General features: G+C 44.4%; 1 protein-coding gene across 1 annotated transcript; it reads left to right on the plus strand.

Moving 5' to 3' along the window:
* The first annotated feature begins 1,046 nt into the window (after window positions 1-1,046).
* LOC129347557 (piggyBac transposable element-derived protein 4-like) lies at window positions 1,047-6,790 on the plus strand. The gene is made up of 2 exons (XM_055005074.1): window positions 1,047-5,579; window positions 5,779-6,790. Exons 1-2 carry the CDS (start codon window positions 5,057-5,059, stop codon window positions 5,907-5,909), a joined length of 654 nt encoding a protein of 217 aa, XP_054861049.1. The 5' UTR covers window positions 1,047-5,056; the 3' UTR covers window positions 5,910-6,790.
* Window positions 6,791-16,269: the final 9,479 nt, after the last annotated feature.

Here is a 16,269-nt window from a genome sequence, read left to right on the forward strand (position 1 = left end):
CCTTCATATTTATCTCATTTCAAGTCATTTTGAAGAAGAAATTTGTTTGAAAACATGAAGTTCACGTTACTGCAGCCTTCATGATTTTTATACCCTTAAAATGCTGTTTCTGAACTGAAATGCACACTTTGGTAAAATATGTTGTCCCCGCAATTCCTTTAAAACAAATCATCTTAAACATCATTTGCCTTCATATTTATCTCTTTTCAAGTCATTCTGAAGAAGAAATTTGTTTGAAAACATGAAGTTCACGTTACTGCAGACTTCATGACTTGTATACCCTTCAAATGCTGTTCCTGAGCTCAAATGCACAATTTGGTAAAATATGTTGTCCCCGCAATTCCTTTAAAACAAATCATCTTAAACATCATTTGCTTTCATATTTATCACATTTCAAGTCATTCTGAAGAAGAAATTTGTCTGAAAACATGAAGTACATGTCACTGCCGCCGTCATGACTTTTATGTGCTTAAAATGCTGTTCCTGAACTGAAATGCACATTTTGGTAAAATATGTTGTCCCCGCAATTCCTTTAAATTAAACCAACTGAAACATCATTTGCCTTCATCTGTATCATATTTCAAGCCATCCTAAAAGAGAAATTTGTTTGAGAAGATGAAGTTCTCGTTACTGCAGACTTCATGACTTGTATACCCTTCAAATGCTGTTCCTGAGCTCAAATGCACAATTTGGTAAAATATGTTGTCCCCGCAATTCCTTTAAAACAAATCATTTTAAACATCATTTGCTTTCATATTTATCACATTTCAAGTCATTCTGAAGAAGAAATTTGTCTGAAAACATGAAGTACATGTCACTGCCGCCGTCATGACTTTTATGTGCTTAAAATGCTGTTCCTGAACTGAAATGCACATTTTGGTAAAATATGTTGTCCCCGCAATTCCTTTAAATTAAACCAACTGAAACATCATTTACCTTCATCTGGCAAGCCATCCTGAAAAAGAAATTTGTTTGAGAAGATGAAGTTCTCGTTACTGCAGACTTCATGACTTTTATACCCTTCAAATGCTGTTCCTGAGCTCAAATGCACAATTTGGTAAAATATGTTGTCCGCGCAATTCCTTCAAAACAAATCAACTTAAACATCATTTGCCTTCATATTTATCCCACATCAACACATTTTGACGAACAACTCTGTGTGTCAACATGAAGTTCACGTTTCTGCAGCCTTCATGGTATTTATACCCTTAAAATGGGGTTCATGAACTGAAATGCACACTTTGGTAAAATACGTGTTCCCGGCAATTCCTTTAATCCAAATCACTTTAAACATCATTTGCCTTCATATTTGTCACATTTCAAGTCATTTTTAAGAAGACATTTGTGTGTGAACATGAAGTTCATGTCACTGCAGCCTTCAATGATTTTTATGTGCTGAAAATGCTGTTCTGGAGCTGAAATGCACACTTTGGTAAAATATATTGTCCCTGCAATTCCATCAGACCAGATCAACTTGAACATCATTTGCCTCCATACTTATGACATTTCAAGTCATTCTGAAGAAGAAATTTGTGTGTCAACATGAAGTTCACGTCACTGCAGCCTTCATGATTTTTATGCGCTTAAAATGCTGTTCTTGAACTGAAATGCACACTTTGGTAAAAATATGTTGTCCCCGCAATTCCTTTAAATTAAACCAACTGAAACATCATTTGCCTTCATCTGTATCACATTTCAAGCCATCCTGAAAAAGAAATTTGTTTGAGAAGATGAAGTTCTCGTTACTGCAGACTTCATGACTTTTATACCCTTCAAATGCTGTTCCTGAGCTCAAATGCACAATTTGGTAAAATATGTTGTCCGCGCAATTCCTTCAAAACAAATCAATTTAAACATCATTTGCCTTCATATTTATCACATTTCAAAGTCATTCTGAGAATGACATTTGTTTGAAAACATGCAGTACGTCATTGCAGCCATCATGACTTTTATGTGCTTGAAATGCTGTTCCTGAGCTCAAATGCACATTTTGGAAAAATATGTTGTCCCCGCACTTCCTTTAAATTAAACCAACTCAAACATCATTTGCCTTCATATTTATCACATTTCAAGTTTTTCTGAAGAAGACATTTGTTTGAAAACATGAAGTACATGTCACTGTAGCCGTCATGATTTTTATGCGCTTAAAATGGTGTTCCTGAGCTGAAATGCACATTTAGGTAAAATATGTTGTCCCCGCAATTCCTTCAACCCAAATCAACTGAAACATCATTTGCCTTCATATTTATCACATTTCAAGTCATTCTGAAGAAGAAATTTGTTTGAGAACATGAAGTTCACGTCACTGCAGCCTCGCTGGGGGTGTTATCGCCCCCAGGTTTGTAGGGTACCAGACATCCACTCCTTCAGAACGTCCATCCATCCATCCATTATCTATACACCGCTTAATCCTCACTAGGGTCGCGGGGGGGCTGGAGCCTATCCCAGCTGACTCGGGCGAAGGCAGGGGACACCCTAGACAGGTCGCCAGTCTGTCGCAGGGCTACATACAGAGACAAACAATCACTCTCACATTCACACCTATGGGCAATTTAGAACGATCAATTAACCTCAGCATATTTTTGGACTGTGGGAGGAAGACAGAGTACCCGGAGAAAACCCACGCATGCACAGGGAGAACAACTCCATGCAGAAAGATCCCGGGAAAGCCGTGACGCGAACCAGGGATCTTCTCGCTGCAAGGCGAAGGTGCTAACCACTACGCCACTGTGCAGCCCCCTTCAGAACGTGTTTTTTTTTTATTATTATTATTTATGACTCCCGTACACGTACAAGAGAGTGAGAGTGAGAGAGAGAGAGAAAGGGAGAGACGGGACAGAGAGAAGGAGGGGGTGGATGAGCAGGGAGGTAGGGAATATAATCATCATCAAAAAGCAGCCAGAGAGTCTGCCAGTAACCCAAGGAGGGAGAAACACCAACAACAAAAGATGAAGCGGCAGGAGCACAGACAGCCAGGCTTCGGAGACGCGACGTGACACGGTCACGGGTGAGCCATTGCAATCAGACAGCGATGACGACGACAGCGATGTCGATTGTAGCGACGACAATGATGTGACGATGGCTATGAAAGCGGCTACAACGACAGCAATACCAAGAGCGATGAGGAGGAACAGCAGCAGCAACAACAGAAACACATACCGATCCCCGACGCTGCTGCGGAGCTGCCGATGTTCCACAAAGTGGCCTGGCTGTGTGACCGGGAGGCCGCAAGGTAATGGTGTCGAGCTGGGACAAGCTAACAGATTTGATCATGGTGAAAGGAGACCACCTTTGGCTCAAGGCCGCTGTGTACGAGATCTTTGAGTCTCCATTGTTGCACCCGCAGTATTACAAAAATTTGGTCAAACTGAACAACCTGTGCGCCAAAGCCAGGAGCACTCTAGGCACGGCCACGGGGCGACCCCGTCCAGAGCCTTTCGACCAGTCACTACTCATGGACCTGACAGAAGAGCAGCTGGACCTGTGTTTCTCAGGGGAGATCACAGACGACCTCGAGCTCAAACTCAAGGTCAAAGCCCAGGAGTGCTGCCCGGAGGGAAACAGGCACGCTCTGGATCAGGATGTCATGGACATGAGCAACATAGGCAAAGCTACCCAAAATCACATATGGTACATGCTCACGACGATGACCGAGAGCAGATTTGACTTGTTTGACATTGAGGAGGAGACGAGAGTGACTTGGACCAAGAAGGAGGAGGAGGAGAAGGAGGAGGAGACAAAAAAGAAGAACAAGAACAGAAAAAAGGACCCTGGGGGGAGTCGCTGTTTACGGTGACAAGTTGTGTTTGACATGTTTTCAGCCAACGTGAGCAACTATAACAAAATAAAACAACTGTATGTGACCACCACACCAGAATACATCTATGGTTGTGGTGTTTTGTCTTATTTTGTGTGTGTGTTTTCTATGAAAGACAGAAAGAAAGAAAGAAAGAAAGAAAGAAAGAAAGAAAGAAAGAAAGAAAGAAAGAAAGAAAGAAAGAAAGAAAGAAAGAAAGAAAGAAAGAAAGAAAGACTGATTGGTCAGGCTAAATGAAAACTATACCGAACCACCACCCAAAAAAAAAAAGGCAAGACCCGGTCGGTCGGGAGGAAGAAAAGCCGTTGGTCGGGCTAAACGAAAACCAAACCAAAGCAAACCAAACCAAAAAAAAAAAAAAAAGCAAGACCTGGTCGGTCGGGAGGAAGAAGGCCGTCAGTCGGGCTAAACAAAAACCAAACCAAACCAGACCAAAAAAAAAACCAAAGAAGCAAGACCCGGTCGGTCAGGAGGAAGAAAAGCCGGTCATTGGGGGCGGTTGGTCAGGGTAAACGAAACAATAAAAACACGACGGTGAACCCCACCGACCCCACCCACCTCCTACACGTGAGAGAGATTGACTGGATCTTTTCCCTTATTCGCGACCATGGGGCTCTCCTCAGACCCGGATAGCAGGCCACCAATAGAGGATACAACAAGGAGATGGGGACTGAGGATGAGCAGGAGGAAGAGGATAATATGTTCATGCTCAGACCCTGCTCTCGGGACCCGCGAACCCGTCGGGACTGTGGGAGACCCTGAGACTACTGCTGCTACTGCACAACAACAACAACAATGACAAAAAAAACTTGAAACCTCGTCGGGAACGGGGGAAACGAGACTGCTGCTGCTACTGCACAACAGCAACAGCAGCACCACCGCCAACAACAACAACAACAAAAACAAAAACAACAACAAGAAAAACCTCAAAACCTCGTCGGGAACGGGGGAAAAGATACTGCTGCTGCTACCACGACTACTGCTGCTGCTACTGCACAACAGCAACCACACCACCAACAAGAAAAACAACAACCTCAGAGCAGAGTCCTAGAACTGAAACGGCCTCCTCTGACCCTCCAGAGTCAGACGAAGGAACCACCGACGTGCGATGGACACCGCTCCAGCAGCTCGATCCCCGGGACAGGAGGGGACAAGCCCAACGAGGAGCACAACCGAGCCCGAGGAGCGCGCCCAGCAACGGAGATGGCGAAGCCCAGTGCCCAGGTTCCCCGGGGATAAATGATGATGACGACAACAACGGCGATGATCTTCACCTCCACCCAGCGCCGGGACCCACAGCCTTTGCCAAAGACGCGGCCAAAGACAATAGTCTCCACGTTCCTGGCGTTCCTCCACCCGGACATCCAGGACACGGTGATCAAAATGACCAATCTCAAGGTGGAGGGTAGAGCCCGAGCCCCGGATGGATGGAGAGGGATGGACAGGACGTGGCTTCGAGCGTACCTGGGCTTGCTCATTCTCTCCGGCATCTACAGGTCCAGAGGCGAAGCCTGCGAGAGTCTCTGGGATCCCAACACAGGACGACCACTGTTGCGGTCCAGCATGTCGCTAAAGACATTCAGAGCATACTGTAGCGTGCTACGGTTTGATGACCGAAGGACCAGACAGTCCAGGCGACGCATTGGCTCGGACAAGTTGGCTGCCGTGAGACACGTGTGGGACCTGTGGCGAACCAGGTTGCCGGAAATGTACGTCCCAGGCCCCGATGTCACCGTAGACGAGAGGCTGGTCCCATTCAGACGTAAGGGTTTTTTTGTGCGTGCGTGCATGCGTGTGTGTGTGTGTGTGTGTGTGTGTGTGTGTGTGTTACAGTTGCGTCTTTGGTAGCTCATAATGAAATTATTATTATTAATAATAATAATAATAATAATCACTCCCTTTTATCTCCTCTCCTCTCCTCTTTCCTTGCTCACCAAACAACATCAACAACAACAACACAGGCCGATGTCCGTTCAGGCAGTACATGCCCAACAAACCGGCCAGGTACGGGCTCAAGATATGGGTCGCCTGCGACGCCAAGTCCAGCTACACGTGGCAGATGCAAATGTACCTGGGAAACCCCGACAACTGAGGTCCGCTGGAGAAGAACCTAGCTTGTTGCGTCGTTATGGACCTGACGCAGGGGCTGGGTTTGGGTAGGACCGTGACATGCGACAACTTTTTCATCTCACACCAGCTCGCGGTCTGCCTCTTCAGGAAACGAGGACTCGCCATGCTCGGTACCCTTTGGCGCAACAGACTTGAAATCCTGCCGGAAATGCTCGATTGGAAGGGCAGGGCGGTGTTCTCCTCGATGGTCACGACCGCCACGGAGGCGGGAGGAGGAGGAGGAGGAGGCCCTCGGCCTTGACTGATCTCATACTTGGCAAAGAAGAACAAAAGCGTCCTCATTCTCACCATGGATCAGAGCGTCGTCGCCGCCGCCGCCCATCCACCAGGGCTTGCAGGAGGACAATTACGAGAAGGAGGAGGAAGAGGAGGAGGAGGAGGGAAACCCACTGCCATTCTCAAGTACAATCGTACCAAGGGAGGGGTGGACAACCTTGACAAGGTCGTGGCCACCTACAGTTGTAGAAAAAAAAGGTGTCGCTGGCCCATGGCCTTATTCCACAACATAGTGGACATCTCGGCCTACAACACGTTTGTCGTTTGGCGCGAACTTCACCCCGAATGGATGAGTGGAAACTCAAAAAGCAAAAGTTGTTCCTGGAACAGCTGGGCAGGGCCCTGATTGAGCCTGTGTCAGGCGCAACGAGACCGTCTACTATCCCCAGGGTGCCAAAGGTCCGCAACAACAAGTTTCCTGCTGCTGCTGCTGCTGCCAGGACGCCACCGCTGCGGCCGCCGGAGCATGCGGGACATGCTAATTTGGTTACCTTCACTTCCTAAATGTTACTATGATGTCAACTTTATAGAGAACAGCATGCCTTGGATTTCTCCTTTATTTCAAGGTTAGCAGCCTTTTTTTAAATTTGATTTTTCCAGTCATCTAGTTTGTGTGTGCAGTGGCTTGGTGGTTGGCACTTTCGCCTTGCAATTTGTTTGAAAACATGAAGTACATGTCACTGCCGCCGTCATGACTTTTATGTGCTTAAAATGCTGTTCCTGAACTAAAATGCACATTTTGGTAAAATATGTTGTCCCCGCAATTCCTTTAAATTAAACCAACTGAAACATCATTTGCCTTCATCTGGCAAGCCATCCTGAAAAAGAAATTTGTTTGAAAACATGAAATTCTTCAGCCTTCATGAGTTTTATGCGCTTAAAATGCAGTTTTTGAACTGAAATGCACACTTTGGTACAATATGTTGTCCCCGCAATTCCTTCAAATCAAATCAATGTAAACATAATTTGCCTTGATATTTTTTTACATTTCAAGTCATTCTGAAGAAGAAACTTGTTTGAAAACATGAAGTTCACGTTACTGCAGCCTTCATGAGTTTTCTGCGCTTAAAATGCAGTTTTTGAACTGAAATGCACACTTTGGTATAATATGTTGTCCCCGCAATTCCTTCAAATCAAATCAATTTAAACATCATTTGCCTTCATATTTATCACTTTTCAAGTCATTCTGAAGGAGACATTTATTTGAAAGGATGAAGTACACGTCACTGCAGCCCACATGAGTTTTATGTGATTAAAGTGCTTTTCCTGAGTTTAAATGTACATTTTGGTAAAATATGTTATCGCCACAATTCCTTCAACCCAAATCAACTGATGATTTGCAAATGAGGCAAATGATGATCAAATCATCATTTGCCTTCATATTTATCACATTTCAAGTCATTCTGAAGTAGAAATTTGTTTGAAAACATGAAGTTCACGTTACTGCAGCCTTTATGGTATTTATACCCTTAAAATGCTATTCCTGAACTGAAATGAACACTTTCGTAAAATATGTTGTAGCCGCAATTCCTTCAAACCAAATCAACTTGAACATCATTTGCCTTCATATTTGTCACATTTCAAATCATTTTGAAGAAGACATTTATTTGAAAGCATGAAGTACACGTCACTACAGCCCGCATGAGTTTTATGTGATTAAAGTGCTTTTCCTGAGCTTAAATGTACATTTTGGTAAAATATGTTGTCGCCACAATTCCTTCAACCCAAATCAACTTAATCATTATTTGCCTTCATATTTTTTACATTTCAAGTCATTCTGAAGAAGAAATTTGTTTGAAAACATGAAGTTCACGTTTCTTCAGCCTTCATGAGTTTTATGCGCTTAAAATGCAGTTTTTGTTCTGAAATGCACACTTTGGTACAATATGTTGTCCCCGCAATTCCTTCAAATCAAATCAATTTAAACATCATTTGCCGTCATATTTATCACTTTTCAAGTCATTCTGAAGAAGACATTTATTTGAAAGCATGAAGTACACGTCACTACAGCCCACATGAGTTTTATGTGATTAAAGTGCTTTTCCTGAGGTTAAAATGTACATTTTGGTAAAATATGTTGTCGCCACAATTCCTTCAACCCAAATCAACATTTGCCTTCATATTTATCACATTTCAAGTCATTTTGAAGAAGAAATTTTTTGAAAACATGAAATTCACGTTACTGCAGCCTTTATGGTATTTATATCCTTAAAAAATGCTATTCCTGAACTGAAATGAACACTTTCGTAAAATATGTTGTAGCCGCAATTCTTTCAAACAAAATCAACTTCATCATCATTTGCCTTCATATTTTTTTACATTTCAAGTCATTCTGAAGAAGAAATTTGTTTGAAAAGATGAAATTCACGTTTCTTCAGCCTTCATGAGTTTTGTGCGCTTAAAATGCAGTTTTTGAACTGAAATACACACTTTGGTACAATATGTTGTCCCCGCAATTCCTTCAAATCAAATCAATTTAAACATCATTTGCCTTCATATTTTTTACATTTCAAGTCATTCTGAAGAAGAAATTTGTTTGAAAACATGAAGTTCACATTTCTTCAGCCTTCATGAGTTTTATGCGCTTAAAATGCAGTTTTTGATTTGAAAGGCACACTTTGGTACAATATGTTGTCCCCGCAATTCCTTCAAATCAAATCAATGTAAACATCATTTGCCTTCATATTTATCACTTTTCAAGTCATTCTGAAGAAGACATTGATTTGAAAGCATGAAGTACACGTCACTACAGCCCACATGAGTTTTATGTGATTAAAGTGCTTTTAATGAGCTTAAATGTACATTTTGGTAAAATTTGTTGTCGCCACAATTCCTTCAACCCAAATCAACTTAATCATCATTTGTCTTCATATTTATCACATTTCAAGTCATTTTGAAGTAGAAATTTGTTTGAAAACATGAAGTTCACGTTACTGCAGCCTTTATGGTATTTATACCCTTAAAATGCTATTCCTGAACTGAAATGAACACTTTCGTAAAATATGTTGTAGCCGCAATTCCATCCATCCATCCATCCATCCATCTTCTACCGCTAATCCGGGTCGGGTCGCGGGGGCAGCAGCTTTAGGAGGGAAGCCCAGACCTCCCTCTCCCCGGCCACATCATCTAGCTCCTCCCGGGGGACCCCAAGGCGTTCCCAGGCCAGCTGGGAGACATAGTCTCTCCAGCGTGTCCTGGGTCTTCCCCGGGGCCTCTTCCCAGTGGGACGTGCCCTAAACACCTCACCAGGGAGGCGTCCAGGAGGCATCCTAATTAGATGCCCGAGCCACCTCATCTGGCTCCTCTCTACGCGGAGGAGCAGCGGCTCTACTCTGAGATCCTCCCGGATGGCCGAGCTTCTCACCCTATCTCTAAGGGAGAGCCCAGCCACCCTGCGGAGGAAACTCATTTCAGCCGCTTGTACCCGCGATCTTGTTCTTTCGGTCACTACCCAAAGCTCGTGACCATAGGTGAGGGTAGGAACGTAGATCGACCGGTAAATTGAGAGCTTCGCCTTTCGGCTCAGCTCCCTCTTTACCACGACGGACCTGTACAGCGCCCGCATTACTGCGGAGGCCGTAGCAATCCGCCGGTCGATCTCTCGTTCCATCCTTCCCTCACTCGTGAACAAGACCCCGAGGTACTTAAACTCCTCCACTTGGGGCAGGACCTCATCCCTGACCCGGAGAGTGCACTCCACCCTTTTCCGGCTGAGGACCATGGACTCGGATTTGGAGGTGCTGATCCTCATCCCAACCGCTTCACACTCGGCTGCGAACCGATCCAGTGAGAGTTGGAGGTCCTGGCATGATGAAGCCAACAGGACCACATCATCCGCAAAAAGCAGTGACGGAATCCTGAGGTCACCAAACCGGACCCCCTCAACACCCTGGCTGCGCCTAGATATTCTGTCCATAAAAATTATGAACAGAATCGGTGACAAAGGGCAGCCCTGGCGGAGTCCAACTCTCACTGGAAACGAGTTCGACTTATTGCCAGAGATGCGGACCAAGCTCTGGCACCGGTCATACAGGGAACGGACAGCCTGTATTAGGTGGTCCGTTACCCCGTACTCCCGGAGCACTCCCCAGAGGGTTCCCCGAGGGACACGGTCGAAAGCCTTCTCCAGATCCACAAAACACATGTGGACTGGTTGGGCAAACTCCCATGCACCCTCAAGGACCCTGCTGAGGGTGTAGAGCTGGTCCACAGTTCCACGGCCGGGACGAAAACCACATTGCTCCTCCTGAATCCGAGGTTCGACTATCCGGCGGATCCTCCTCTCCAGTACCCCTGAATAGACCTTCCCGGGGAGGCTGAGGAGTGTGATCCCCCTATAGTTGGAACACACCCTCCGGTCCCCCTTTTTAAAAAGAGGGACCACCACCCCAGTCTGCCAATCCAGAGGCACTGCCCCCGATGTCCACGCGATGTTGCAGAGGCGTGTCAACCAGGACAGCCCCACAACATCCAGGGCCTTGAGGAACTCCGGGCGGATCTCATCCACCCCCGGGGCCCTGCCACCAAGGAGCTTTTTAACTACCTCGGCGACTTCGACCCCAGAGATGGGAGAATCCACCCCCGAGACCCCAGGCCCCGCTTCTGAATCAGAAGGCGTGTCGGTGGGATTGAGGAGGTCTTCGAAGTACTCCCCCCACCGATTCACAACGTCCCGAGTTGAGGTCAGCAGTGCACCATCCCCACTATACACAGTGTTGACAGTGCACCGCTTTCCCCCCCTGAGACGCCGGATGGTGGACCAGAATCTCTTCGAAGCCGTCCGGAAGTCGTTTTCCATGGCCTCGCCAAACTCCTCCCATACCCGAGTTTTTGCCTCGGCGACAGCCGCAGCTGCAGCCCGCTTGGCCAGCCGATACCTGTCAGCTGCCTCCGGAGTCCCACAGGCCAAAAAGGCCCGATAGGACTCCTTCTTCAGCTTGACGGCATCCCTTACCGCCGGTGTCCACCAACGGGTTCGGGGATTGCCGCCGCGACAGGCACCGACCACCTTACGGCCACAGCAACGATCAGCCGCCTCAGCAATGGAGGCACGGAACATGGTCCACTCGGACTCAATGTCCCCCACCTCCCTCGGGACATGGTTGAAGTTTGACCGGAGGTGGGAGTTGAAACTCCTTCTGACAGGGGACTCCGCCAGACGTTCCCAGCGCACCCTCACGATCCGTTTGGGTCTGCCAGGTCTGACTGGCATCCTCCCCCACCATCGGAGACAACTCACCACCAGGTGGTGATCAGTTGACAGTTCCGCCCCTCTCTTCACCCGAGTGTCCAGGACATGCGGCCGCAAGTCCGACGATACGACAACAAAGTCGATCATCGAACTGCGGCCTAGGGTGTCCTGGTGCCAAGTGCACATATGGACACCCTTATGCCTGAACATGGTGTTCGTTATGGACAATCTGTGACGAGCACAGAAGTCCAATAACAGAACACCACTCGGGTTCAGATCGGGGGGGCCGTTCCTCCCAATCACGCCTCTCCAGGTCTCACTGTCATTGCCAACGTGAGCGTTGAAGTCCCCCAGCAGAACTATGGAATCCCCAGAAGGGGCGCCCTCCAGCACCCCCTCCAAGGATTCCAGAAAGGGCGGATACTCCGAACTGCTGTTCGGCCCGTAGGCGCAAACAACAGTAAGGAACCGTCCCCCCACCCGAAGGCGAAGGGAGGCCGCCCTCTCGTCCACCGGGGTAAACTTCAACACACAGTCACCGAGCCGAGGCGCAATGAGTATTGACACCCCTGCTCGGCGCCTCTCACCATTGGCAACTCCAGAGTGGAAGAGAGTCCAACCCCTCTCGAGAGGGCTGGTTCCAGAGCCCCTGCTGTGTGTCGAGGTGAGGCCGACTATATCAAGTCGGAACTTCTCAGCCTCGCACACCAGCTCAGGCTCCTTCCCCGCCAGAGAGGTGACGTTCCACGTCCCTAGAGCCAGCTTGTGTAGCCGGGGGTCGGTACGCCAGGCTCCCCGCCCCTGGCCACCACCCAACACACATGGCACCAGACCCCTATGGCCCCTCCTGCGGGTGGTGGGCCTGCTGGAGGGGGGTCCCACGTCTCTTCTTCGGGCTGTGCCCGGCCGGGCCCCGTGGGAAGAAGCCCGGCCACCAGACGCTCTCCATCGAGCCCCACCCCCGGGCCTGGCTCCAGGGGGGGACCCCGGTGACCCGCATCCGGGCAAGGGACTCGTGGTTCCAAAGTTTTTAATCTTCATTGGGGTCTTCTGGGATATAAACTGGCGGCCGGTGAACACGGCCTGGCCATCAAGGTTAAAGGATCCGCAATTCCTTCAAACCAAATCAACTTGAACATCATTTGCCTTCATATTTGTCACATTTCAAATCATTTTGAAGAAGAAATTTGTTTGTAAAACATGAAGTTCACGTTACTGCAGTCTTCATGAGTTTTATGCGCTTAAAGTGCTGTTCCTGAACTGAAATGCACACTTTGGTAAAATATGTTGTCCCCGCAATTCCTTTAAAATGAACCAACGGAAACAACATTTGCCTTCATCTGTATAGCCATCCTGAAAAAGAAATTTGTTCAAGATGAAGTTCTCGTTACTGCAGACTTCATGGCTTTTATGCCCTTCAAATGCTGTTCCTGAGCTCAAATGCACAATTTGGTAAAATATGTTGTCCCCGCAATTCCTTCAAAACAAATCAATTTAAACATCATTTGCCTTCATATTTATAACATTTCAAGTCATTCTGAAGAAGAAATTTGTTTGAAAACATGAAATTCTTCAGCCCTCATGAGTTTTATGCGCTTAAAATTGCAGTTTTTGAACTGAAATGCATACTTTGGTACAATATGTTGTCCCCGCAATTCCTTCAAATTAAACCAACTGAAACATCATTTGCCTTCATCTGGCAAGTCATTCTGAAGAAGAAATTTGTTTGAAAACATGAAGTTCACGTTTCTTCAGCCTTCATGATTTTTATGTGATTAAAGTGCTTTTCCTGAGTTTAAATGTACAATTTGGTAAAATATGTTTTCCCCGCAATTCCTTTAAAACAAATCAATTTAAAAATCATTTGCCTTCATATTTATCACATTTCAAGTCATTCTGAAGAAGAAATTTGTTTGAAAACATGAAGTACATGTCACTGCCGCCGTCATGACTTTTATGTGCTTAAAATGCTGTTCCTGAACTGAAATGCACATTTTGGTAAAATATGTTGTCCCCGCAATTCCTTTAAATTAAACCAACTGAAACATCATTTGCCTTCATCTGGCAAGCCATCCTGAAAAAGAAATTTGTTTGAGAAGATGAAGTTCTCGTTACTGCAGACTTCATGACTTTTATACCCTTCAAATGCTGTTCCTGAGCTCAAATGCACAATTTGGTAAAATATGTTGTCCGCGCAATTCCTTCAAAACAAATCAACTTAAACATCATTTGCCTTCATATTTATCCCACATCAACACATTTTGACGAACAACTCTGTGTGTCAACATGAAGTTCACGTTTCTGCAGCCTTCATGGTATTTATACCCTTAAAATGCGGTTCATGAACTGAAATGCACACTTTGGTAAAATATGTTGTCCCCGCAATTCCTTTAATCCAAATCACTTTAAACATCATTTGCCTTCATATTTGTCACATTTCAAGTCATTTTTAAGAAGACATTTGTGTGTGAACATGAAGTTCATGTCACTGCAGCCTTCAATGATTTTTATGTGCTGAAAATGCTGTTCTGGAGCTGAAATGCACACTTTGGTAAAGTATATTGTCCCTGCAATTCCATCAGACCAGATCAACTTGAACATCATTTGCCTTCATACTTATGACATTTCAAGTCATTCTGAAGAAGAAATTTGTGTGTCAACATGAAGTTCACGTCACTGCAGCCTTCATGATTTTTATGCGCTTAAAATGCTGTTCTTGAACTGAAATGCACACTTTGGTAGAAATATGTCGTCCCCGTAATTCCTTCAAAACAAATACATTTAAAAATCATTTGCCTTCATATTTATCACATTTCAAGTCATTCTGAAGAAGAAATTTGTTTGAAAACATGAAATTCTTCAGCTCTCATGAGTTTTATGCGCTTAAAATTGCAGTTTTTGAACTGAAATGCTCACTTTGGTAAAATATGTTGTCCCCGCAATTCCTTTAAATTAAACCAACTGAAACATCATTTGCCTTCATCTGTATCACATTTCAAGCCATCCTGAAAAAGAAATTTGTTCAAGATGAAGTTCTCGTTACTGCAGACTTCATCACTTTTACACCCTTCAAATGCTGTTCCTGAGCTCAAATGCACAATTTGGTAAAATATGTTGTCCCCGCAATTCCTTTAAAACAAATCATCTTAAACATCATTTGCTTTCATATTTATCACATTTCAAGTCATTCTGAAGAAGAAATTTGTCTGAAAACATGAAGTACATGTCACTGCCGCCGTCATGACTTTTTGTGCTTAAAATGCTGTTCCTGAACTGAAATGCACATTTTGGTAAAATATGTTGTCCCCGCAATTCCTTTAAATTAAACCAACTGAAACATCATTTGCCTTCATCTGTATCATATTTCAAGCTATCCTAAAAGAAATTTGTTTGAGAAGATGAAGTTCTCGTTACTGCAGACTTCATCACTTTTACACCCTTCAAATGCTGTTCCTGAGCTCAAATGCACAATTTGGTAAAATATGTTGTCCGCGCAATTCCTTTAAAACAAATCATCTTAAACATCGTTTGCTTTCATATTTATCACATTTCAAGTCATTCTGAAGAAGAAATTTGTCTGAAAACATGAAGTACATGTCACTGCCGCCGTCATGACTTTTATGTGCTTAAAATGCTGTTCCTGAACTGAAATGCACATTTTGGTAAAATATGTTGTCCCCGCAATTCCTTTAAATTAAACCAACTGAAACATCATTTGCCTTCATCTGTATCACATTTCAAGCCATCCTGAAAAAGAAATTTGTTCAAGATGAAGTTCTCGTTACTGCAGACTTCATCACTTTTACACCCTTCAAATGCTGTTCCTGAGCTCAAATGCACAATTTGGTAAACTATGTTATCCCCGCAATTCCTTCAAAACAAATCAACTTTACACATCATTTGCCTTCTTATTTTTCACATTTCAAGGCATTCTGAAGAAGAAATTTGTTTGAAAACATGAAATTCACGTTTCTTCAGCCTTCATGAGTTTTGTGCGCTTAAAATGCAGTTTTTGAAGTGAAATGCACACGTTGGTAAAATATGTTGTCCCCGCAATTCCTTCAAATCAAATCAATTTAAACGTCATTTGCCTTCATATTTATCTCTTTTCAAGTCATTCTGAAGAAGAAATTTGTTTGAAAACATGAAGTTCACGTTACTGCAGACTTCATGACTTGTATACCCTTCAAATGCTGTTCCTGAGCTCAAATGCACAATTTGGTAAAATATGTTGTCCCCGCAATTCCTTTAAAACAAATCATCTTAAACATCATTTGCTTTCATATTTATCACATTTCAAGTCATTCTGAAGAAGAAATTTGTCTGAAAACATGAAGTACATGTCACTGCCGCCGTCATGACTTTTATGTGCTTAAAATGCTGTTCCTGAACTGAAATGCACATTTTGGTAAAATATGTTGTCCCCGCAATTCCTTTAAATTAAACCAACTGAAACATCATTTGCCTTCATCTGTATCATATTTCAAGCCATCCTAAAAGAGAAATTTGTTTGAGAAGATGAAGTTCTCGTTACTGCAGACTTCATGACTTGTATACCCTTCAAATGCTGTTCCTGAGCTCAAATGCACAATTTGGTAAAATATGTTGTCCCCGCAATTCCTTTAAAACAAATCATTTTAAACATCATTTGCTTTCATATTTATCACATTTCAAGTCATTCTGAAGAAGAAATTTGTCTGAAAACATGAAGTACATGTCACTGCCGCCGTCATGACTTTTATGTGCTTAAAATGCTGTTCCTGAACTGAAATGCACATTTTGGTAAAATATGTTGTCCCCGCAATTCCTTTAAATTAAACCAACTGAAACATCATTTACCTTCATCTGGCAAGCC

This window comes from Amphiprion ocellaris, chromosome 19 (genome assembly GCF_022539595.1).
Source record: "Amphiprion ocellaris isolate individual 3 ecotype Okinawa chromosome 19, ASM2253959v1, whole genome shotgun sequence".
NCBI classification, from domain to species: Eukaryota; Metazoa; Chordata; class Actinopteri; family Pomacentridae; genus Amphiprion; species Amphiprion ocellaris.

Coding starts and splice junctions, on each gene's coding strand:
- LOC129347557 (XM_055005074.1), top strand. CDS start 5,057: ATGATGATGACGACAACAACGGCGATGATCTTCACCTCCACCCAGCGC. Junction 5,580..5,778: donor GAGGCTGGTCCCATTCAGAC/GTAAGGGTTTTT, acceptor ACAACAACACAG/GCCGATGTCCGTTCAGGCAG.